The sequence below is a fragment of the Periplaneta americana genome, chromosome 4, assembly GCF_040183065.1.
Source record: "Periplaneta americana isolate PAMFEO1 chromosome 4, P.americana_PAMFEO1_priV1, whole genome shotgun sequence".
NCBI lineage: Eukaryota > Metazoa > Arthropoda > Insecta > Blattodea > Blattidae > Periplaneta > Periplaneta americana.
In genome coordinates this window covers 76,288,522-76,315,999 of record NC_091120.1, presented here as the reverse complement: position 1 = coordinate 76,315,999, position 27,478 = coordinate 76,288,522, and the positions used below count along the sequence as shown (strand labels likewise).

The window sequence follows — 27,478 nt, the reverse complement described above, 5'->3', positions numbered from 1 at the left end:
ATTATACACTACATTGACAATGACTTAATTATCGCGTTCAGCTCCTCCTCCCGTTGTGTTAGATATGCATATTGCTCGTATTTCTGTTACATATATCACTTTCCTAAGCAAAGGCTACCGTATTTATATAAGGAAAGGACACCAGTGTTCACTTTATGGTTCTGTTTCCTGCGTACATTTAAGTCATTTCTACACCCATTTAAGTTTTACGTACGATCAACATCTTCAATACCGAAGGTAAATAATACGTTAATATTATTAATTTCTAATGTTTGGTAATCGTGCCATTAGGGAACTAAATTATGTAGAAAAGTGTACCTTTGAGTTAGTTTTATATTGTTAGTCAGAAAAATAGGTTGTTATATCTGTGGTGTTTTGTCAGAAGATGGTAACTGCAAAATGGTCATTTTCTGCTATCTACACTTAGCGATAGGCTCTTAGAAGCTATAGAAAAACATGAGCGTGTGCCGTAATCTATGATATTTTCATTTACATTTGTATGTAAACTATAATTATGATTTTTAAAGAAAAAGTGAAAATAAAAATGCTTGTATTTCAAAACATCATTTTTGGAGTTATTATGTTCTGATCAAACACCACAGACATTTCACAGCCTTTGGCTATAGTAGATGCATAGCTTCATTGAAGATTCTAACAACTATTCTGAAATGATTTTCTCCAGACAGTTCTTTACACACTAGAAATAATGAATATCTGCAAGCACTTTAATCAATTTTGAACACACCAGTAAAAATGCTTTCGTTTTTCCTACAACTAGAACCGTTCGTTTCACCAATGCTCAACCAATTTTATTTCTACAAAATTACCTAATATTTTGTCAAGTTTCTTCATAGTATTTTACGAAATAGTTACGTCTCAATCCTTAGGGAGTCGCGCAATTCTTCCTAACATTAATACTCGTTTTGGGTGCTCCTTCACAAGAATTAATACAATTTTTATTTTGGATTTCATATTTATTTAATTTATGTGTTATTTTGTCTGCATATTGTTAAAATGATCAACCTGAAAATATTCAAGTTTTAAATATACCATGACAGAGTTAATTAGCAAACAATGACAATTTTACAAATTCCAAAATATCTGACACCTAGCAGACACCATAAAATAGTCTTCATTACCCTTGTAGATCTTCAGAATACACTAACACATAAACAGGATAATTACTTACACTTGAAAATAAAAGTTAACAAAAGTAATCGTATTAATTCACCACTTTGTGTCACTATTATGCACTTTCCGAACTGTCGAAGCAACCTCACGAGCCAACGTGACAAAACTGGTTATTTCTGTCACCAGACAAAGTTCAGTACATTCTTCAAAGATACTGAAGGCCACAGCATTTTAACGAAACAATTTCCGACATATAGTGTTCTAAAATACGAGTATGATGTATGTACACCCCGCGAGTTCTTAAGGGTGCTATTCATAGACATTTCGCTAGCCCACGCTACGAGCGTGCTAAACAGTATTCATTCGCTAACACTGATTTATGAATACGAAGAACGTTAGTTCGCTGATCATCCACCGAAAGCCCGCGCTAAGAATGTCTATGAATACGGCCCTAAGAGTTTATGTCGATTCATTAGACTACCAGAATCAAAGTCAATGTATTTAGTCAGGAACCCATTAAATTACTTGTAAGACCTAGAGCGCACTTTCGATTTTTAATTGCATTATCGCCTTGATTAATAATTACACATGAATATAGTGCACTATTTTAAATGGGTGAGCGCGCACTTGCGATTTTTAATTGCATTCAATTTAAAATCTGTAGCATGTGGTATTTTCCGTGTTGTTGTTTTTAGTCAACTGTCCGAAGACAAGTCTGAATCTCACAGGTGATACCAACAAGGCACCACTTAGAAGCCAACTAAGCCAGGAGATAATGGGGTAGAATGGACAGTTTTTTTTCCCCTCTCCATTGCATACATCGCCGACTAGCTAAATATTACACTAGTCAAACTTCAGATGCATATAAACGATTGTTCTTCCTCTGACACATATCGTCAAGTGAGATGTACTGCCTGATAATAGATGTAGCCTACATATCAGCCAGAACCTCAATTTTCCGTGTGATGAAACTATGCAATCTAAATTGTGAACAGGGTTGCCAGATTTTAGATTTCCCAAGGAGAGACATCCTTTTTCCATCAACCGGTACTTTTTGTCTTAAAGAAAGAGTGATATGAATATGGACAGAGTTGACATTTTCATGATCACAAAAAAAATAAAATAAAAATAAAAAAGTGAAAAATAAGGAATAAAATTATCTCTCTAAGTTATATGCAATTGAATAAAGTAATATGAATATCAAAATTATAATTTTAATAAAGAAACATATTGTAGACACAGGTTTCCAAGTACAAAACAACATTAATCTCGCTGTACATAAGTTAGGCCTTTTTCTGGCGTCTTTCTGAAGATCTTGTGGCAGTAATATCTTATGCCAAATTATGAACTTAATGTTTTAATAGCAGTTCTCTCTCATAGATTTTCTGTAAAGCACAAATTTCAAAGATGGCATCACATGTGATAAAATATTTACATTTCAAAGTTCATTAATTGATAACAATGATACAAAATTTATAGATACCTAAATTCATATGTAGGCTATTTTGTTCCTTAGCATATTATTGCTCCAAATCCAACATTTAACATACAGCATACATTTTCAGAGCCTCCTGCATACATTTACGTATTTATCACTGCACTTTAACATTTTCAACAACCATTTTTCCAGTCTCTGTGCCATCCATTTCTGATGAAATGTTTAGAAATATCATATCCACCACTGAATTCGTTGTTACAAACCTTACACTTTCCAAAATATTCATCTTTTCCAATGTGCAAACCTGCACTGTTAAGGAAATTAATTTAAAATTGATGTAATTATTTAGGCCTCAAAGAAAATAGTTGCTAGGTAACGATATTATACAAGTGATGTTAATTTTCTAATGGAGGGACTTTTTGGGTTCCGCCTCGAATCGAAGCGGGAGTCGAGATTCTTATATGAAAATCGGGAAATGTCCCGCCAAATCGGGACATCTGGCAATGTGACACATGTTTTAAATCTGTTCGCGAGCGCTGGCGATTAATAATCACTAGAGCTCTGCATTTCATTAAGAACGACCGACGGAGAGTCATGACATACGCGCGATCGGTATCTCGCTCTGTGCACTTGGTCAAAATGAAAGTGGCCGGTCTCCTGAGCAGTGAAAATTTTCTAAGTTCCTTCGGGTGAGCGCGCAGTTCACTACTATCTCCGTGCGCCGCTTTAGTTAAATACAAGGCGCTGATTTGGGCTACCTTCACATCATGCTTCGAATCTCCATAGTGAATTTTTTGTTTTATCCTTTCTTTTATTTTTTACAACTTCTTTTAGTGTAATATAATCAAATAATTTTGCTTGTGTTACTGTAAATCATGTTACTTACAGATAATTACAAAATTGGTGAAAATTTATTGTTGTAATTCCAGGAAATCAGGATATATTTTGTCATCAAAATTACGGTTTTTCTTCTTGTTTACAATTACTACGTTTAGGCCCTGGTGATTACGGATTTAGATTAGTATAATAATCATATTCCCTGTAGCACAACTTGCAAATTAATTATTGCCAATTATTATTTAACAGTCAATATATTTACTGAATATTCCTTAGGCAATAGAGTGTAAAGCAGCAGGGATTAATAAAATAATTAACCTCCACAGCATGCTTGGCGTGAAGCAGTGGTTAAGCTACTAAACTTATATGCAGATAGTTCGAGTTCGAATCTCCGTGGTGAATTTTTTGTTTTGTCTTTTCTTTTATTTTTTATAACTCCTTTTAGTGTAATACAATCAAATAATTTTGCTTATGTTAATTCATTTACTTACAGATAATTACAAAATTGGTGACAATTTGTGGTTATAATTCCAGGAAATCAGGATGTATTTTGTCATCAGAATTATGTTTTTTCTTCTTGTTTACTACTCGTATTACTACGTTTAGGCCCTGATGATCACGGATTTAGATTAGTATAATAATCATATTCCCTGTGGCACATCTTGCAAATTAATTATTGCCAATTAATTAACCTTCAATATTTATTGAATGTTCCTTAGGCAATCGAATGCAAAGCAGCAGATTTTAATAAAATAATTAACACAGCATTTTAATATGAAGACCCTAAATTTCGTCTTTAGTGTTACTTCCATCTAGCGTCAAAAGTTTCTATTAACACGAAAAAAAAAATAAAGCGAAAAGTATTCTAAGGATAAAAAAATGACGAAAATCTGTTATACTTTCACTGATTTAAAAGGCAACAAAAAAGTTTAATGACTCTACCAAGATTTGTACGTGCAACCTCACGAACTTCACAAACCCTTAGCCACCGCTCTACCAACTACGCGAAAAGTTTTACTGCAGTCAGAATGGCATTATAACGAGCAATGGTCGTACTCCACTTGAGAACTTGTTATACAGTATGAAGTGTTTGTGTTACAATATTAACTGTTTAAACATTCTGAACGATCTGTCTGTTTTAAATCTCGTATATGAATTATTTTCTAGAAAGATTTTAGTGATTAATAGTTGTGTTCCCCATTATAACTACTAGAAGAACATACGCAATCTTTTGAACAAAGCCTGGCTGCCCCGAGCGCTCACGGAAGTATCCGATTCGAACTTAGTCTCTCTGACACCGGCCACTTTCATTTTGACCAAGTGTACTACAGTATACGCAGCAAGCGGACTGCCGCGTGTCCTGACTCGAAGAAAGCGAAACACCCGAAGAAGCATCACGGCCGACCGGTCGTCTCAATCGTTTGAAGGGTATCGTAGACTGAAAACTGTCTTCGAGCGATGAGTTTACAATATGCGCTATGGAAGTGCTAAACTGCCTGATGCCCTATTACCTGATTAGTGAATCTATAAGATATACAGCTTATTAGATTGAATAAAATTTGCAATTAAATATTTAAATAATAAATTAATAAATCAATAAAATAAAGTAAAATTTTAACAAACAATTTATAAGAATATAAATATAAAGTATAAGCAGCACTAGAAAGATAAAAACAAAATATGTGCGTGTTTATCCTCTAGTTGAACGCAACAGTTAAGGCTGGTTCACAATAAACCGGGAACGGAAACGACAACGAGAATGAGAACTGAAATATTTATTTTAACAATTCCGTTCTCCTTCTCGTTGTCGTTTCCGTTCCCGGTTTATTGTGAACCAGCCTTTATAATTTCCGTAACGGTTGTATTCGTAATGACACAGGACAAATGCGAATACGTTGAAGGAATCAAAGAAGAAATTTTAGACAAGATTCAACAAAAATTATTCATTTTAAAACCAAATGGCGATTGTCCATTAATTCTTTTACTTTCGGAATAACTTCAATACAAATTTTATTGATTACATCATTGATATTTCGTGATATGGCCGTTGAATGTGGAATAATGGAAACTGCATTCACCTTACCATAAGTAGCTACAACGTCAATCATTTCTGTGATTGAGTATCTCTTAATAATATAGCCTACATTATTGAAAAAATGTTAAGGAAAGTGAACATGTAGATTTCGTTTATTTTTATAATATATTGTGATTGAAATAGATTATATCTGCTTTTGAAGAAATTTGACACACATCACAAAAAACTGTTATTTTTATGCTATCACATATTTACTAACAAGGGAAGTATCAACCCTTACAGGTCGAAATCTGTCTTGAAATTTTCTTAACAGAAGTGGTATGTTGTAAGGAGGTCATATGCATTAAAATTAACTGCCAGTTTTAACTCTGAAGCACTGAAATCGAATCCAGAATTCTGCGATGGCAACCCAGTGTGCGGAGCAGTTGGACGTCCCTGCTTCAATGGAGCAGAACGGGAGCATGGAGTACGAATGCACTGCACATAAAGACTCGGCACATATCATATCTCACTACCAGCACCAGCTTTCTGTCAGCGATGAAAGAATAACAAAAGTGACTATTCTTAATTAAATGAAGAAAACACAAAAATTCTAATTTCACCATGCATAACGTATAAGCATCTTATTGTCACACTGCTCTTCACTGTTTTTCCTTTGTTTCCTTATATTATTTCACAGGAACTATAAATTCGGGAGGTCGGTCCGTCGTGTATCTGCTTGCAAACCAAGAATATTTTATCATGTTTTGGAATCTTGGAGATGAAAATTGAAAGATTGTAATTTCAGGTTGCTGTCTCTATGGAAAACCTTTTCATGAACGTTATCATCGGCGGTAAAGAGCTTTCCACTACCGAAAAAAGAAGCTGTCGAATGGTTGGATTTGTCCGGTAGTGCCAGGAGGAATTTGGAACACTTCTATGGTCTTTCCTGAAGGAATATTTTCAAGACAAATCGTGTCACTGTATGACGTCCAGGAATCGAAAAGCAGGGCACAGTTGTCTTCATAGTATGGGAAGAACGCTTCCGTCAACCATTGTTTGCGGCGGGGGATCCAGACTGCGCGCATACACAAAATTTTACCTGCTCTGAAGAGGTCAACTGCACGCGCGGTCACTTTTCGAAATAGGTCAACTGAGCGCGGTGGTCAATTTTTGAGTCAAGTCAATTGCGCGCGGAGAAAAACACAAGTTAAGTTGGCACTACAGCATTTTCTTTTCCATTTTCAGAGACTTAGGACTTTCTATGACTGCCAAACTACACCAGTCATAGGTATGGTTAAAATGATTTGTCATATTCTCATGCCCATAATGGGGCACTCGTCAAGGTAGTTAAAAAGACACGGAAACTACCTTCATTCCTTATGATGATAATAATAAGAAAAGATTTTAAAAAATTAAAAAGTGTCGTAGTTCCATTTCTGTACTTTAAAAACAATTCCTGTTTACACTGCACATGTTTTTCACATTTATTCTTAGATCGGTGAGCCCTGTCATTATTCATTTTAATGTAGGTCATTGTAAGAGTTTGAATGATAGCGTCAACAAAATGATATATATGTGAATGTGCACTGTGAAAATTAAGGCCGAAAGCCCTGTGGAATACCACACAAAATTTGGTTCGCTCAGAACTTATAGTATTGGAAGCCCAAATATATGGGACGGAAACCCACATTCTGAATCTATGAAGTTCGTTGTCAAATAATCAGCGAAACATGTAATATTTTCACTGTCGCGTTTAATCCTCATTAAATCTTCAACAAATGCATCCCCAATTTCGTCAGGAGAGAGGAAAGCCAAACCAAATACCCAGTGTAACCAGTTACTTATATCAGTCTTATTTTCTTTATAATCGGAAGACAGCCCTAACGCCTGAATTTTCCTGCACCAGTCCTGCGTCAAATGAAATCTACAACCTAATAAAGATGAAAATAGCCACACCTGACTAACTGCTTTGTGTATAGCTACTTCGAAATCAGACACAATGATTGACGGTTGAAACTTAATATTCATATTATTACAAGCATTTACGATTTGAGTTAATACTTTTTTCGTACGTAACTACCGTTATTTTTTTGTCAATAAACAAAATGCTAAGGGGAATGTACTGACCATTGTTTGAAACATGAATTGTAAATAACTGATAAAATAATTTACAGCAGTAGTCGATGATACCGTCAACATAGATTTTGTTACTCTCACAAAAACTGACTAATGATAACAGTGCTACGAACAGTTTTGTGCAAACATTACCAAGTCGCAAATAAAACACTCGCGCGCAGTCTACCCTTTTACCGTTTACAGCATACCTCATCTCGCGCAGTCGACCTGTTTGCTGAGGTAATGAGGAACCTGCTCCCGCGCAGTTGAACTAAGAATAAACCTTTTCGCGCGCAGTCGATACACACCCGTTTAAGCTCTCTTTTTCCCATTTTCCCTTAGTTTGTTACAGTGACAATAATGTTGTCAGCTTTAAACAACTTTTTAGCAACTATGAGTCCGAAAGATCCTTTCGGCTCCTGAAGCATGATAAAGCAGTATAGGAATTAATAAGCCGTCCATGCTGATTGTGTATGAATGTGGTAACGCAAAAACAGATTCGGCTATCGTGTGAGTGTGTTTCTCTCCTCCAAAAGAAATAATCCGTTTTGATCGCATTTCGCGTTCAAAATCGATTTGATTGGTGTTATAAATCAGAACATTCCAAGTGGGCAGCCACCGGGATGCCCTGTGGCTGTCCTGGGTTCGTAGGAGCCGTGCCAAGCCCCGGAGAGAGACAGCGAGTGAGAGGGAAAGAGACGGAATACCGATCGCTGAGAGGGTTGCATGCTTGCAAGGGGAAGAGTGACCCAGTGAATTATGTGGCTGGCACATTTTATGACACATAGAAAGAATTCAAGAATTACAACAATTGACCATTACAAAATAATACAGCAAAATAAAATTGTCCTTTTTCTGTAATTAGGAAGACAAACAACATTTCTTTGATTTCACCAACTTAGCTATATCAGGGAAAATTCTTTGAGCAGAATGAATACGTAACACTGCTTCCAACTCAACATCGAACAAACATGACCTAGTTTTACTCTTATTCAGGTTCGTGACTGAATATATTTGTTCGCAAAGGTATATACAGCCAAACATACCAATTAAATGTCAATGCGTTCATAAGCGGAAACTCTTTTTGTCCCAAGTTCTTATAAAACGCAACGAGGCCGCCTGAATATTGTAATATCTATCTTTCAAAATTGCGTGACACTGAAGCCTTATCAATTCTCTTTGGAATTTGACTGGGGCCTGCTCAACATTTACAGAAAAGGGCGTCATAAAGATGTTCACAAAGTTCCTACACGTGGCGACAGATTGTTTGTGGAGAGAGACTAATTGTCTCAAATAACGTCACCAGGGAAGGGCACAATATCTCTGAAGGTGAAATCATGCACTCCTTTACAAACATTCCTTCCGTGAAATGCCGGCTACTTTTGGCGACATTTAGGGCAACAATATAGCTTGCATGGACAGTTCTTTCGGAACTGGCTCAATGTGCTGCGAAAGAAAGAGAAAAACGAAGTTTGAATGACATTATACTATACAAAAAAAACATAGTTAAACGGACAGAAAATCCTTTAACAGTTTAATAAAAGTTTGGTAATAATTCCTATACATTGTTGACAACTGTTCAAAATAAACTTACTATAACCTAAACATTAATTTCATTATATTGCCCTTAGAGAATTTTTAACTTCAAAGATGACGCTTCATGTTGTACGTTTTTGCCCGTACATTGATATTTCATATTAAACACTGAACATTGTTGTCGTGAGATTAGACAAGATACAAGCCCTCCCAAGAGGGGTTAAATCCTGAACCGACTGTCGACGCACTTCTCTTCATTCTTCTTCAAACCAGTTCAGCACAAACGATAATACACCATATGGATGAATGAATGACTGATGGAACGCGTAATCCAGCAATGTCTGCAGAATATCATCTAACAGACGAGAAGAGTTGATGATCGCATGCATTCGTACACCACCATAGAGAGGGGGAGGGTCCGCCCTGAGCAGATACAGGGCAGCGTCCGGGCGCCGTGTTGGAATGGTCTGTTATAAATTGAAGAGGGAGTGTAACTGATAAATCGCTGCTGGGTAGCTTGAAAACATTCCTCCACAGTCTTATTAAATTTGTCTTCGTCGTAAACATGGGAGCGAAATACGAATTTGTTTTTCTGTTCTTAATTTTGTGCGTTTTCTTATAATGACTGATTCAAGCGTGAGATGCTGACAAAACTTTGTTTTCTATATTCAGTCCTCGAGCAATTTGCAAGAAATCATAATCGCAAGTCCTGGTCATTCACATTTCGCTTATCTTTTTTACTGTCCTCAAAACCAGAATAAAGTTTCTCGTATAACATTTTTCTACATTCCAAGTGATTTAGCGGCACAACAGATACTTGCTTTCTCCATAAATAAAGTTGTCGTTCCATTGATAACAAACGATGATTTTTCTAGTTGTCGGAAATTCTCCCTCTTCCTAAAAGCTTACTCCAAGTCGGACACCTGTTGGTGGTCTGGGCGAATCCGATGCCGATAGATTTGTACAGTACGATTATTTAGTCCTGACTCGCTGGAGATACGCGCCTGGGTCAGGTGAGTCCATTTAGTTACGCCAAGGTGTGTTTGGGTTATTCACTCGCTTGCCTTCGGAGCGATAGAATGTCATGCGTGCGATAGAGCGGTATGTTTCTAGTACAATATTAAGCTGTACTGCATTCTTTTACCGACTGCTCGCCATTACCTCTACTCCGGAGCTCTCCCCACTACTTCTATTACTTCCCCTCTTTCGCGTCGCTAAGCTGTCAGGACTAAATAATCGATCTGTACGATAGATTTGCTATCCTATCTTAACCCTGAGAGACGAATACTTGTTAAACCCCAAGGTCCGAAGCCCCAAACGTTTACCATCACAACACTGGAAACTCATAAGGTACAGGTAGATAAAGTCAACCTTATTACAGGCCAAATCGGTTCAAAGGATGGCGGCAGGTTAAGGCTCCCACTTTTAAAATCAACAATAATGAGAGTAGGGATATCTGTGTCACGTTCTTGCCGCTTTAACCCCAAAGGAAATGTCACGGTGCACTCATTTTTGTTAGAAGCTTAGTAAACCCCAGCGCCATAGTGCGGCCGAAGAAAAACCGTGACCCCCATATGGGGTAAAATCTGCGTTCTTTCGGCTTTGCAACGTTACACCTTAAACGCAATGCTGTAGCCCGATCGGAAACCCGTAGTATTCCTAATACTTCTTTTTAGTTGGTTATTTAACGACGCTATGAATTGTACAAATTTGTATAGCTTAATGAAAGTATACTTGTAAATTTAATTAATCTGTTTACTTTGTATTGTATATGTTTGTATAGTTTGGCTGATGAATTGTATATGCTTCAAATTAAATAGTAATCTGATAGCTCTATTGATGAATTGTTTATGTTTATAGTTTGAAGTAATTTGCATGATATGTATTATCAATTTCTGTATATCTCAACTGATTGAATTGTTTATGCCTTAAATAGAATTAACTTACTTGTTTTGTAGTATATGTTATAACTAAACTGATGAACAATCATTCGCGTTTGTAAATTTAATAATCTGATAGTCTATGTACTGTATTTTTTTAGAAGATTCAGCGATGTAGCTCAGTCGGCAGACTTGCTGGGCTGCTGATCCGGAGCTGCGCTCGGGCTTGGGTTGGATCCCCCGTTTGGTCTCATTGAATGGGTTCTTCCGAGGTTTTCCCCAGTCGTGGGACTGAAGCCGGATGGTCTATGGCAAGTCCTCGGCCTCACTTCATTTCACCCTCTTAGGTCTGATTACCTGGTTGGGTTTTTTCCGGGGTTTTCCCCAACCGTAACGCAAATGTCAAGTAATCTTTTAGCGAATCCTCGGACCTCACCTCATCTCCTTACACCTCGCCAAAATATTGTAAAAAAATTGTAGAAAATTGTAAAAAATTGTAGAAAATTACAAAATTGTAAAACTAAAAATTCTAAAATATTGTAAAAATTGTAATTGTACTATTGTAAAATTTTGACTTGTTCCACATCGTAAACCTTCATTGCTAATATAAGATCTATAGAATATAATAAATGAAATAAAAAAAATGAAAATCAAAAGCTGTATTAACTATTAGGTTATTTAGCGTTGATGGGATTGGTGATAGTGAGATGGTATTTGGTGAGATGAGGCCGAGAACTCGCCATAGACTACCTGGCATTCGCCTTACGGTTGGGGAGAACCTCGGAAGAAACCCAACCTGGTAAACAGCTCAAGCGGGAATCGAACTCACGCCCGAGTGCAACTTTGGATTGGCAGGCAAGCGCCTCAGCCGACTAAGCTGGGCCGGTAGCTTTCGTAATACTTCTTCCCAGATTATTTTAACAATTACAGATGATGAATCAAATGAGGGAAATGTGGACAATGTTAATCATATGGCAGAGGGAAACGGAAGTAGCATACTCCAATAATAAACTTCTGTAACGTTTACTTTGTCCGACACAAATTCTACCAACATCAGGGCCGCCTGGATGGAAGATCAACGCGCTAGCGTTTCAGCAGACTCGGCAGATTCAGCACTTACAAGCATACATTATTCTGCAAAATGACTGCATTTCCCCCATACAGACCTCTTAGTACCAGCACATTTTTATAACAGATTTCGTTGTATATGAAGAATAAATATTATTAGGATATTTACGCAAACCCTAGCAAAATAATTTATGAACAGTTTTCATTTATCTAGAGAAAATCAAAACTCGAGTGGGATTTAATTTACTATTACATGATTAGAAAAAAGTATATAAAGATTGAAAGAAATATAGTACCGGTACTCTAATACAATAAAATATAAATTGATTTACTGAAATTCTATTTCAGCAATGTTAGCTTCACCAAAACGTTTGACCGGAGCCGCCACTTTCAGTTCACTGTCTATGCTGTAAACAAATGACGATCACAAAGCTTATTTTATAGTACCGTAAAGAATTATTTGCAGTTTGAAATGTTGGCAAATAAAGAAACAAATGATAGTGAGGTGATAAAGACAGACGAAAGTATATAAAGATTAGAAGAAATAAAGTACTCTAATACAATAAAATAGATGATAATTGACTAACTAAAATTCTGTCACTAATGTTACCTTAACCAAAATGTTTGAACGGAGCCGCCATTTTCAGTCGACTATCTATGTGGAAACAAATGACGATCGCAAAGCATGTTTCATAATACCGTAAAGAATTTGCATTTTGAAATGTTGGCAAACAAAGAAACAAATACTAAGTTAGTGATAAAAAGAAACAAATGCTAGGGAAGCGGTAAAATTAAACAAATGCTAGGGAAGAGAGAAAATTGTGCGATATGCAGCCATGATTGGTTGAAAAACTTCCTTTCGTACCGTTTTATTGGTCAAAAGTAGTATGACATAGTAAAAATGTAATATTCAACAACATTTTTCATTCATATTGTAGGCCTACTTTATTAATCCTGTAAATAAAGAATATAATCTAACAAAAGCTGCTATAATATTAGACACGCTCCGCTTCTTGGTCTCTTTGTTTTTCTAGGCATAGCAGTTGGACTTCAATGCGGCTTTACGTCAACACCATTGTTTACTAATCAGTAGCTAATTATATTGCCGTATTATACAACCAAGGTCAGAATAAGATAGGCGAATTTTGGAAGTTACAACCCGCGTCGGTGGGTGTACATTACGTCATCAGTACAAGTACTCTCAATATCATCGTGCTATTTCAGTGTTGAAAGTAACGGTGTTCGCTTCCGTTACCATGCCGCGGAGGGAAAGACTAACATAGCCTGGCTAGGTAAGCATTCTACAATGTTATTAAGTTTTGTGATTATGAAAAAGTATGCGGTGTAACTGTGCATTTAAAACGTACCTAGTACAGCAATAGTACAAGTGAATAAAAATACAGTCTGTAAAATTCGTGACGAAGGTAAGCACACAGAAGACAAAGAACTGAAAATATCGACACCAAAAGTTAATTTGAGGCCAGTAGTGAATAGGACGATAGGAATAAATTAATTTAGAAAGCAGTTCAAAAACTATGACACCGTTCACAAGGAAATTCCAACACTAGGAGAACTACATCATTTTTGTAAGACAGAAATACAATTTACAGGCTGTAAGAAAACTTTAAGAAAAATAGTAAAATCTACAGGGTTAAAAGTAATTAAACCGACAAACTCCGGGAGGTTGTACGAGACACCAAAACAAACAGTTTTCTCTGTCATATTGTGCTGTGAGGCACCATTTCGCGAGGACACCAGATCATAATGTAACACAAACCATTGCCATGCTTTATTGCTTGAGTCTCTTATAAAACTTTTACACACCGAAATCGCTGCAAAAGGCGTTAGAAACATTTATACACCAAAATCAGTGCAAAAGATGTTAAAAATACCTCCATTAATCTACACACAAAAGTTATATCGGCGGGAAATGGATTGTCCAACTCCGTGAAAGACTTCAGTATTATCGTTTATTTTCTCTGCTGCAGCAAATATCCGGGCCACCAGATCATTTTCTGATTTAACTGGGGTTGAGTAAACAAGATTACGCATCTGTCCCCACACAAAAAACCAGAGAGGTCAAGTCAGGAGATCGGGGAGGCCAAGGTACAAGGCCTCCTCTGACAATTCACTTCCCTGGAAATTGTTTAAGTAGTCACACTGATGATATGAATTTGTAGAGTAGTCATGAACTGAAGAACGCATACGTCCTCTGCCGGTTTAATAAAGCCTCTGAAGAAAATATATTAGAGCAAACCGTTTGTTTTGATGTCCCATACAATCACCCGAAATTTGTCGGTTTAATTACTTTTCACCCTGTATCAGGTTTGTATCCCAAAAATGTGAAAACACGCGTCAGATCCTAATTGAATGTGAAGATGTCTTGAGAGAACGAGCAGACTATCTTCGATTCATAAGGAGGAACGAGAGTGGGGAGAAGAAGCCTGTGGTTTATATTGATGAAACTTGGTTTCATACAGATTACACCTCTACAAATAGTCGCAGTATATAAATATGTCAGGAGTGTACACTGATGACAGTCCCGTGCAAAAACTGATAGTAGTGCATACAGAGTGACGAGAGTTTTGTTTCTGTGCGTTTTTAATGTTTGACGCAAAATCACGTTCTATGGACTATCATGACGAGATGACTAGTATTAATTTTATGAAATGGACAAGAGGTCGGTTGATACTGGGATTACAAACAGTAAGTACTGTTGTAATAGATAATGTCCATTAGCCAGTAAGCGAAAGAACAAGCCGCCAGCTTCAAACGACCCGAAAAGATAGTTACAACAGTGTCTTCATGATAATACTGTAATATTTGATATATTTGATATATTTGGTCACAGCACTTCTTTACATGTAATGGTGTACCTCACATTTCTGTATCCGGTGCCACCATTAACATATTATTACAATAACACATTATTTGCAGTACGCGTCTACACAACTTCTACCAATTAAACTATGTACTTTTTTTTATTATTACTTGTTCAATCTCCCTTTCAGTATTTCTCCTACATTTCGTTTGCTATTCTCTATTTGATCATTAATTGTAATATATCTAAATTTATATATGCCTTTCAAACCCCCTTTTTCCTCTAACTACTATTCACTAAGATTTCAATTTCACTTATTCTCTACAAATTATCATATTGAATTATTTGCCTTACTTGTTCTTTGACCTTTTCTCCTATCTGTCTCTTATATTCATTTACTGTTCCAACGTTCAAATGTCAGTACTAATTTTATGCTGTCACTTGTTCATTTCTTTTAACCCTTTTTCACTTTTCACTCATTCATATTTGCGCTCACTTTCAACTTTCTCTCTATTCCACTTACACCTAAACCTTTCACAATACTCTCACTTCCTATAAATCTTATATTTCTCTCCACACATCAGCTTATACACTTTCACGCTCCCCTATACTTCTCTATCATTTACAATTACAATTACCCTTCACTAGCACTTTTTGATCATATCCCCACATTTTTTAATCGTATGTAATAACATTACTATATCCTCAGCTGTCGCAGGTTCTGACCTTTCTTTACTGCTTGTCTCTGCTTTATTTCTATCTCTGTCTTTCTTTCTATTTCCTTCTTCTTCTTCTTCTTCTTCTATTCCTCTTTTATTCCCCCCACGCTTTCACTTCCACATCCTAGATTTCCACTCATACTCGCACCCTTAATCTTTTCACTACTTTCTTCCCTATCACTTCCCGACTCTTGGTTTCTCTTTTTATCCCCACTCGCCTTTTTTCTAACACCTGTGCTTCTTGTTCCGTTATTGTCAGCATTCCTTCTGGAGTGCGCTAACCTTACTGCCATCGTATGGAGACTAGGAATCTGCTTACGCTGCTTGATCACGTTACACTTATCTTCTCGATGTGTCATCACCTCTACACTTCCTCGTACGTCAGCATGTGGGTTTCTGAACTCACTACTATTCGCTCCTGTTACCATGTGATCTGCGACAATGACTTGTTCCGTCCTTGAAGTTGGGATGATTTTCTTCTGCTCCTTCCCTTCGCTCATGTAGCAAACGTCGACTTTGTCCTCTTTCGTTCTTCTCGTTAGTCCAAATTCTGGATGATCTTCATTCCTCAGGCAGAACTCCAGATCATACCATTTTCCGTTCACTTTCAATTTATCTTCGTACATTTTAGCAAAGTGACCCTTCGCCCTCGCTGCTTTCATATAAGGTAGTAGTCGTTTTCTTCTATTTCTTACTTCAAATGACATATCTGTTTCCACCCTCATTCCTGAACCCCGGAGCCGTCCTAGATTGTTCAGAATAACTTCCCTTACTTTTGTATTCTTGAGGCTCAAGAAGATAGGTCTTTTATTTCCTTTCCCTAATCTGTACGTATGGTCGACATGATCTTCTCTCAACTCTATATTAAAGATCACTTCACATAAATCTCTCACTTTCTTAAAGGTATCCATCTCTTTTTCCCGGCCCCTTTCTTCAACCCCGAAAATTATTAAGTTATCTTTTCTCAACTTGAGGTCGTATTCACTCATCTTCTTCTTTAATTTGTTATTCTCTTCTATCAACTCTTCTATCTTTTCACAGATGTTATCTACTTTTAGTCTTAAAGCCTGGTTCTTCATATCTACTTCTATTTGATTCAAGCCTGCATTATTATTCCGTTCCTCTCTACTTAATTCACTTACTTTATCATTTCCTGATGTCTCTTTCCGTAACCACTGTTCCATCTTCTCTTACTGTAATCTTCGTTTCTTCCTCAGGCCAATAGCCTTTATACTGTGTAAGCGATTTGTGCACACGCGACTGCTCTCTCCGGCTTTCTGCTGTAAACTGTACTGTAATATTGTGTATGACGAAGATATGCAAAGGTCGGAATTGCTTACGCTAGTAAAGGAAAACCGATTAATAATAGAGTATGAAACAGATACACTGTTGTGAGATGAAGGGTTTATTACCGTTAGACCTAGATCATGTATGTAACAGATAACTCATCGCTATGTTAAAATCGGCAGCACTTTGAAGAGAACAACCGCCGTAAACGAACACGAGATGGCAGTACAGTCGCTAATGCAATTCAAATGGGAATTATGACGTGACTCCTTATGTAACAACTAGATGGCAGCGTAGTAAATCTGACAAAAGTTAACCTCAAAGCCTATAAGGCCGACCTATCTGGGTATATATGATCTAGGCCGTTAGATTTCCCCCTTAACATCCGGATCTAAATCCAATGGAGATGATATACTAGGAGCTGACGAGAAGAAGAGCGGAAGGAATGCGTGACGTAATACTAGAGTCATAACATTTCTATCGCATGCATCTTAGTACTACGTATCCTGAAAATATTAGTCGCGCTTTTAATTTAAAATTTTAATGCGAAAGAATTTTTTTAACCGTTACCAATAAATTAAGTTATAAGTTATTCTCAAAGCATTTAAGTACTTAAATTTAATTTTCTTCCATTACTTTATTCGAGAATTCGACAATTTAAGAATAATTTAATCTAAAAAAATTGTGTACATTAATGTAATAATAGTAAATAATAAGTTTACACTGTACGAGTTTCATACCCTATTGTTTGTACAACAGAATTATAAAAGAATATTAATAACATGAAATAAAATAAATATTAGTGAATTAATGTCGATTTTTATAATAGATGCAAACAATGAATACGTAATCTATTGAAACAAAAGAGCGAAGTGTTATTAAACTAATATTATATTGCAACGATTTTCAGCAACAACAAACTCTGCTTATAATTCTGGTATACAAAAAAAAAAAAATAATTATTTAATTTAACTCAAGTGATGAGATGAAAGTTGAACTTCCATATTCGCTGTCCGACAGTGGACGGGCAAACTCAGTGTCGTCACTTTCTTCATCTGCTTGAGAGTCACTCGAGTCACTAGTATCACTTTCGGCGATGTAGCATCAGGTAAAATATAAAACAGCTAAGAGAAACGTCGGCAATATTTCATTAATCACTCTACAAACTATGGTATCTGGTACTTTTAAAACCATAATGGTGGATGATTGGAAGAAAGAAATCGCACATGTACAAATTATGGATACGGGATGGTTTAATAGATGAAGATGCGGAGAGAATGGTAATATCTGTAATGCTTTTTTAGTTCAGTAGAAATGTGCAACAGACTGTAGATCGAGGTAGTAATGGCCTGGAAAAGAAAAAAAATATATAGCTTTGGAAGAAGTACTTACCACAAGGAGGCATGCAACTGAGAAGACCAAGTCATCGATATTTTGATAACCTAGAAAAGTACATAAATACGTTAAAAATTTGTAATCTGAGAAATTACATATATTGAAAAAGTAATAATAATAATAATAATAATAATAATAATAATAATAATCGTAATAATAAAACAATTATGCCTATTCGGAAATTTAAAACATGGAACTAACATTTATATTTATGAATTTCGAGTGAAACAGAAATGGCCAAAATAATATAACTTTCAATGTGCAATACATGATTTAATAAATCAATAATATTATGAAATGAGTTACGATTGCTAACTTGGTAAAAATTAGTCTTTGTTCCAGAAATTCTATGCAAAATTAACGACACAAAATGGCTAGCAGCGTAAAATTAAATTTAATATCGTATTGATATAAAATAATATGTAATTCTTAATCCAAGAGCTATACGTTTTTAAAGTACAGATAAAATAAATTGATTAATATGACAACGATGGTGATGATATAATTAAGATGATGGTGATGATTATCACCCATTACCATTAATAATAAAGAATATTAAACCCAAAGTTTTGGTAATTTTCACTGTGATATATTATCGATATGGCGGACTCCTTCTGCAGCATCATTTCTGAAAGTCTCTCTCACCGATTAATCTAAAGTTCAGTGTTTCGGCACTACATATCGGTTCACCATCAGGAAAAGCAGAGACCTACTTACTGCATCGTCAAATGTTGTGTTGGGTGGCCAGTTACGAGGGATTTTCGCGAAAGTTTGTATCTCAGAATTGCGTAGCATCATAGTGTACAATTCAGAAATGGACGAGTGGCCGAAGAACGCCGAATCAACAATGTGTGGTCGAGATTGGAACAAGTATTCGCAGGACAGTTCAGAAAAACAGACATTCCTAGTGAATGAGCAGATATCTAGCTGCGAATCATTCATTACCTCTACATAATGGTCATTCAAAAAGTTGTGCTCAAAATGAAGATGCTTACAGGAAGGTAGAAATATATCATTTTTTCAATAGGACCCCATGGATAGCGATCTAAATTGGAACACCCAAGTAACACACACTTGCAAAAAAATATTTTCTCAACTTCACTCTTTGTTTCATATGAAAGAATTTCTACCACTTAGTCTAAAAAAGAATCTTATTCAGACGCTTGTAATGCCCCATTTTGATTATTGCGATTCCGTACTAACTAATGTAAGTTCACTCTTAGCTGAGAGACTACAACGTGTTCATAATGTGTGCATACGATTCATCTGCAATACTCGTAAATTTGACCATATAACACCTTCCCTCCAGTTACTTTCATGGGTGCGTCTGAAGGAACGAAGAACAATACATTCACTATCTCTTCTATTTAGAATCATGCATACTTCTACTCCGAATTATCTCTTATCGCGCTTTCAATTTCTTACAACTCTTCGAAACCGACATCAAGCACTTCTTTCTATCCCTCATCATAGAACGTCTCTATACTTATCCTCCTATACTAGAAATACCTCGTCTCTGGAATTCGCTACCTAATGATGTCAGGGACTGCCGGACTTTATCACAATTCAAAATTAAATTGGAAAATTTTGTCTTGTTTAATGCTTTTTAGATATTGCTAGAAGTGTTGATTTGTGTTTTTTTTACTCCAGATTAAAATCGCAAGTTTCTTGTTTGTGTTAGTTAATTAGGATACAATTAATTATACTTAATCACTCATTTAAAGTTTGTGTGATTGCAACATGTGTATATTTTTGTGTGACTTTACTTCGTTTATAGTCTTTTTTTTTTCCTTTTTATTTCTGTTATTGTATTTGTATTCCTGGTGTTGTGGAAGAGAAGGCCTGATGGCCTTAACTACACCAGAATAAATAAATAAATAAATAAATAAATAAATAAATAAATAAATGGTCACCAAATTAATGCTCTGTCAATACAATCCCGCAATGTCAAGTAACTTCATGCTGATGTAATGATCATTTGAAGGGTTCAGAACCATAGTGGGCCAAGCACCATTTACTAAAACCGTAGAATCAATGGTTAAAATGATCTTATTACTATAATTCAATGGAAAAATAAAGCAAGTAATATAAAGTATACACATTCAAACTAAATGATATTTCAATCTTCATTAAACTATGGTATTCACTTAACGTTAACCCTTACTTTCTCCGTTTTTATAAATGGCGTTTGGCCCACTATGGCTCTGAACCCTTCATTTTAACTTCTCCGGTGGCTGAGTGGTCAGTTCTTCAGCCTCACACAGGCTGTCCGAGTTCGAGCCCTAGTAGCAAATGGGGTTTTCTCGGAGTTCTCTCGTTTCCCCATATTAGGCATCTACATAATTCAGTTAACATTTCTCTATTCCGTTATAGTTCCTCAGCATTCTCCGAACGCCGGTTGGCAACGCACTGAGAATGCTGCCTAGGGACGAGTGGGGTTACCTACTCGAAACCTGAGTACGCAGCGAACCTTATTTTTGTCAGCCGGTGAGAGTTTGTAAATGCGCCTAGCCCTTAGGTTAGCGATTTCTCTTCATCCCCTTTCTTCCCCGCCGAACACCACTCAGCGTTGATTCAGTGACGGATGAATATTAAGCGTCCCCGTTTAGAGTCTAGTTCCGCTCCCGATGCCCAGCCCTGGGTTAGCGCAATAGATGTTGAAAGTCACACTGCTGGATCGCAGTGCCCCCTCTCCTGAAATTGCATTCCATTCCAATCATCTTTTTGCGAGGAGGTATTGCGTTGTGTAGAGTAACATTTGAAGGAGACTTTCAGTCTATGGCCATACACTAGTACAGCGGTGACCAAAGCGAGTGTCGTGATTACATCGTGTAATCACAGACATCCAAACGGGTACGAAGAATTTCCTGTACATTGCTCTGAGTTTCATTCACGTACTGAAGGCAAGCAGTGGCGATATCATGTCGCTCTATAAACTCTGTCTCTACAAGCAGTAAGAGGTGGTTTCGTAAAGAACTGCTTTGTTGTTCTGTCGGACAAAATGTAATATAATATACTTTGATCAACGGTTCAAGTAAGAGTATATAAAACATTAATAAATTGCCACGCTGAATAAATTATTATTATTATTATTATTATTATGTTTATTAGTTATTACTGACCACTAAGTACGTGTTTTTATAATTCTTCTGTACGTGCATGAATATTGACATTTTTATATTTTCTCTCTAGAAGGATAAAATTATTAGGTTTTATCTCAGTTTTAATCTTCTTAATCTTTAGATGAGGGTAATTATTTATTAGTTATTCATTTAGTAACAATATTGTAGAAAAACTGGTTCAATATTATGTGCCAACGTACTGTTACATGCCAGGAATTGACATGTCTTAAATCATAGCCAGGAAGAGAAAGATGACATAAATAAATGTAAGGAAGTCAGCTACCTAATTGGGTTTGAAATATCTCCTTCTTTAAAGCCTTTTAATAGAACAGAATTTCTCGTAAGAATAATGATTAAAATAGCCTAAACAACTTGTCCATAAGAAGTTTTTTATTTTGAGAAACTACGAATTTCTCAACCAAGTAGGCCTATCGAGAGAAGAATTTAGAAAATTCCTGATTATATTCAATAGAAGCAAGAAAAATCGTATATTATTCACTGGCTCTTGATGACAGCAATGACATTACTGATACAGCAAAGCTTAAGATTTTTATCCGCGGGATTGATCAAGATGTTAGTACAGGAGCCACCACTGGTTGTAGTTTTCATGCCAAGTACCTTTCCTCCGTCTCCTTACTTCATAGGCTGTCTGTCACATGTAATCACTGCAGCTCGAGTTCGGTCGCCGCTGCACTAGTACTTGTGTGTTATTCTTTAGGGGCCCTATTCATAGACATTCTTAGCGCGGGCTTTCGGTGGATGATCAGCGAACTAACGTTTTCGTATTTACAAATCAGTGTTAGCGATATGATATGATATGAATCCTGTTTAGCACGCTCGTAGGGCGGGCTAGCGAAATGTCTATGAATAGCATCCTAGGTGTTCACAATGTTTAAATCTGCTTTACTCGTGTGCACGACACAGTGGGCTATAAGGTTATCATTTCGTACTCGTATTCCCAAAAAAGTTTATTCCTTTTCTTGTATAGAAATGCATTACAATAGGCCTACTGTTTTGAGTTGAACGTAGTTGATGTCTCTGCGCTTCGGTATCTCTTGTTACTCGTTAAATGAAACGATATAAGTTTTCAACATTCCTATTAAACGGCCAGCTTGCTCTCCTGATTTGACGCCTATTGATTACTAGTTTTTTTGGACATATCAAAAACTTTGCTGCCATACACTGGTGGAAAACTTATAAACACTTTAAGCTGGAATACTTTCAGCAACTGAAAGGGTTCGAGAGCTTTAGTGCGACAGTCTCCAGTCCGAACATATTCCGATGTGTTACAAGATTAATATTTTTAGGATCGTATAATTTTTTACCTTTTAATTTTTGCAACATTTACTATTACTTCATCCTCTGATTGAATTTCAGGCCGATATGTAGATCTATTATCAGGTACTACGTCTCATTTAATGATATGTGTCAGAGGATGAACAATTGTTTGTATACATCTGAAGTCTGACTAGTGCAATATGTAGCTATTCAGCGATGTATGCAATGGAGGGGGAAATAAACTGGCTATCCTACCCCATTATCTCCTTGCTTATTTGTCTCATAAGTGGTGCCTTCTTGGTATCACTTCTGAGGTTCAGACCTGTCTTCGGACAGTTGACTAAACAACAAACAACTTTTAATTTATTGGTATGTTGTTCGTCATATAATTACTGACATTCATAGGCTTTCACTGAATCAATAATTCTTTCTAAATCTTGAGTTGTATGATATGGTTATATTCAAACCCGTCTAAAAACCTCCTTCAGATTTTCGCAGACTTATGAATCGCCATGTGTAGCACAAGGTGCACCTATCAATATCAAACAGCCTTGAAGCACGTTTAACATCTTACAAGTTTGAAAACATACGTCATAGGAATATTTAATTCCGTGAATTTAAACTTTCAGCTAAAGAAATCTCGTGTGAGGCAAATATTGAACAGATATTTCAGAATATCAAATTTCAGGTTCCAACAACATAATGAGTCTATAGATTTGAATTTCATTTCATATTCAGAACAATATGGAGGAATTGTGTTCCTTCAACACATCTGCAACTCCCGGAGGAATCGATGTCAGCGGTATTCTGTTTGCCGGTCTCATCTCAACTCTTGTCAGCACTCAGAACCAACTGGGAAACCCTGAAGACTATCCAAGAGACGCCACAAGCCTACTGCTACCTGAATACGACTTCGTTGTCGTAGGTGGAGGTTCAGCCGGCTCCGTGGTGGCCAGCCGACTCAGCGAGGAGAACAAATGGAAAATCCTGCTTTTAGAAGCTGGAGGCGACCCTACTCCAACCTCGGACATTCCAGCTTTTGCCATTAATTTACAGAAAACGAAAATTGACTGGCAGTATCGCACTGAACCTCAACAAGGCATGTGTCAGGGGTTTCGGGATAAGCGTTGTAATTGGGCAAGAGGTAAAGTTTTGGGAGGAAGTAGTGTTATCAACTTCATGTTGTATATGAGGGGAATGAAGGGTGATTATGATAAATGGGCACAAGATGGGAATTATGGTTGGAGCTTCGATGAAATTTTACCTTTCTTTAAGAAATCTGAAGACATGACTTATAAACCATTGCTTCAAAGTCGTGGCAACATTTCTTATCACGCGACAGGTGGACCTTTAACAGTAGAGAAAGCAAATGTCGGCCATTATAAAGAATCGTTTAAAAGAGCGGTTATCGAAATGGGATACGAATGGTTGGAAGACATCAATGGGGAGCGTCAGTTAGGTTTCGGAGAACTATTCGGCACTCTGAGGGATGAGATAAGATGCAATGCAGCCAAAGCCTTTCTCAGTCCTGTGAAAGATAATGATAATCTTCATGTTGTTAAATATGCTCATGTTACTAGGTTACTAATTAACGAAACAACGAAAACCGCTTACGGGGTCGAATTCCAACACAACAATGGTCATATCTATACTGTTAAATCAAGAAAAGAAATAATTTTATCTGCCGGGGCAATAAATTCCCCTCAGATATTAATGCTCTCAGGCATAGGACCAAAGGATCACTTAGAGGAAATGGGAATCAATCCTATTATTCAAAACTTGAGTGTCGGAGAAAATTTACAAGACCATCTTGCGTTTTACGGGTCGGCTTTCAACATTAAAGATTCACAATTCAGCCATCTACCAACACCTAGTGAACAGGATTTGTATTACAACTTTTTAATGAAAAGATCCGATAGTTTGACGAACATCGCAATAACAGATATGACTGGATATATAAAAACCAACATTTCTACATCTGATGACAGACCAGACTTACAGTTTAATTTTTGTGTAATATTTGCTAATGACACAAAATCCCTAAGTTTAATATCTCAAAGTTTTGGATATGACAGCGAAACACATACTTCTCTACTCCAATTAATTCAACTAGCCGATCTTCTCTTTGTGTCTCCTGTACTTATGCGACCGGAAAGTAGAGGCAGACTCCTTCTCAAGTCAACAGATCCTTTTACACACCCTAGAATATTTCCGGGATACTTATCGGATCCTGATAATAAAGATATCGATACTCTTATACAAGGCATAGAATTTTCCCTAAAATTTATGGAAACTAAAGAGATGAAGTCGAAAAAAGGAATACAAAGAAAAGTATATATAAAAAACTGTGACGACTTAGAGATAAACACAAGAGCCTATTGGGAATGTGCCTTGAGGCATATAGGAGTTACTCTTTTTCACCCATCAGGGACATGTAAGATGGGTCCAAAATCTGATCCCAATGCCGTTGTGAGCCCAGAACTGAAAGTGTATGGCGTGAAAGGACTGAGGGTTGCTGATGCTTCTATAATACCAACTATAGTTAGCGGTAACCTTAACGCTCCAACCATAATGATAGGCGAAAAGGCTGCCGATATGATAAGAAAAGAGTGGGAATCGAAAGATGATACTGCTCACTGATAAACAATCAGAGTGGGATATTATTATTTTTATTATTATTATTATTATTATTATTATTATTATTATTTGCAGCAGTAGTAGCAGTAATAGTAGTAAAGAAGCCTGAATACGTCAGGGGTACGATTTCTGTAGGTAAACAGATAACTTTTGCTTTGATTTGCAGCATGTTTCCTCAAAACGTTCCATGTAACTACATGTTCCAAGTAATTTTCTTCTCTTCATTTTAATTGTTGCACTACTAACCCAAATTCCCTCCGATACATTTCTATTCTCTTTACTTTATTTACTGCTCTCTCACTACCTGCATATATTTGATTTTACTTTCTAACAGAGAAGTTCCTTTGAGGTTATATAAATTAGTTGTTGTTTAGTTTGAGAAACAATAGTAACATAGTTATATATAATAGACGCTGGTAGAGATGTTCGACCGCGTAACGTAGCTTAAGGAAGACGCGGTCGAACATCTCTACCAGCGTCGTGGTACTACCACTGAAGATGGAGGAGCATACCTCCGAAACATGTATGGTTTTTAACAGATTTTATTAATTTTATTCAAACATTAAAAAGTGTTCATATAACTGTATTGTATTACTTCTATTATATATAACTATCTTACTCATGAACACTGTTGCATCTGACCTAATTTATGTAATTTAACAATAGTAACATATTATGTTCTTCTCGAAGGAAACAATGAAGTTTTAACTACTGTTTGCGCTATTAAGAAGTACTCCTAACATTTTTTATAAATATTTACTTAAATAGCAACTAATATTATGGCCAAAAGAATTCAACATCTGAAAATTTTATGTTCCTGTGTGCACGACGGAAACAAAGGTCAAGTGGAAGTTTATAGAAAATAAGGTACGTAGTGCCTGAAAGCGAATTGTTTGCTTAAGGAGACGTGACTGTATTTCCAGATATGTACACAAATTTATTAATTACTTGTTATGTATTGACAACATATTTTTTCCACAAGTCTGCTTTATACTTTCTTTCTACATTGTATTCGCAACTCAATCTCGCAGGAATTGTATAATATAGGCCTATAGGTTATTTTATTTAAATAAAGTTTATTACAGGAAAATAAACTGAAGTACTAAAATTACTTTGTGTGTATGTAATAAAATATGGAATAAAAATAAAACTATAGTATTATCTATACCTATGATATATAGTATACAGTTCTTTAATTTCTTACTGAAATTATGATATTTTAATGACTAAGGCCGACATTACAAAATACTTTGACTTTTTTAACATTAAGAGTATAATGTGTTAATTCACGAAAACAGAGAACTTAATTTTTTCCTAAGAACTTCTGTACTGACGAATATTTTTAACTTATAATTTCTTTATTTTTAGCAAAATGTTAAATTTTACATTAACTCTTTAACATGTTTCAACATGGTTGTTGCTGGTCATGGCGCCTTTTATTTGTGTTTCCTGTGGGGGTGTGTTTGTGTAGTGTAATGTGTGTGTTCTTAAATTGAGTTGTGTGTTGAGAATTTCATTTGGATGTATTTTTGTGTGTCTATATATTTCGTATTGTTCTAATGTGTTTAGTTTCTACCTTTTTGAATATGTAGAATTTCCATATCTGTGTTGATGTCTCTGTAGTGTGGTTAGCGTTCGTGATGAGTTTTGCGTATGTGGAAGTGTTTTGTAGTTTTGTTATGGCTGTGATGTGTTCTTTTTAACGTGTTTGAAATGAACAAAGAACACATCACAGCCATAACAAAACTACAAAACACTTCCACATATGCAGAACACATCACAAACGCTAACCACACCTACACAGACATCAACACAGACATAGAAATTCTACATATTCAACCAAAAAGCCACAAATTAAACACACTAGAACAATACGAATTATATAGACTCACAAAAACACATACAAATTAAATTCTCAACACACAACTCAGTTTCAGAACACACACATTCTTTGACTCCACATTACACTACACAAACACACCCCCACAGGAAACACAAACAAAAGGCGCCAAGACCAGCTACAACCAGTTCTAAAGATGGCCGATAACAGCCTGAAACACATTAACGAGGTAATGTAAAATTTAACACGAGAAAGACAGATAATACGTTTTCCGAAGTGATATAGTGTTAAAAGTTATGTAATCAAGATGTAAAATGTTATACATCTTTGTAATTTAAAGTTCCAGCTGATTCTCAC

The 27,478-nt window shown here is 36.2% G+C and overlaps 2 protein-coding genes across 4 annotated transcripts in view; one reads left to right on the top strand and one right to left on the bottom strand.

Moving 5' to 3' along the window:
- LOC138697977 (tyramine receptor 1-like) overlaps positions 1 to 27,478 on the bottom strand; it is a 689,651-nt gene that overhangs the window by 381,653 nt on the left and 280,520 nt on the right. For all 3 annotated transcript variants that reach the window (XM_069823608.1, XM_069823606.1, XM_069823607.1), the window contains exon 3: positions 18,242 to 18,291. The gene's annotated coding sequence lies outside the window, so the exon portion shown is untranslated. The remainder of the gene's footprint in view (positions 1 to 18,241; positions 18,292 to 27,478) is intronic.
- Positions 128 to 26,924, top strand: LOC138697976 (glucose dehydrogenase [FAD, quinone]-like). The gene is made up of 2 exons (XM_069823605.1): positions 128 to 237; positions 23,383 to 26,924. Exon 2 carries the CDS (start codon positions 23,389 to 23,391, stop codon positions 25,282 to 25,284), a length of 1,896 nt encoding a protein of 631 aa, XP_069679706.1. The 5' UTR covers positions 128 to 237; positions 23,383 to 23,388; the 3' UTR covers positions 25,285 to 26,924.

Bases quoted from the DNA above. Each gene is read 5' to 3' on its own strand.
- LOC138697976 (XM_069823605.1), top strand. From the start codon at position 23,389: ATGGAGGAATTGTGTTCCTTCAACACATCTGCAACTCCCGGAGGAATC.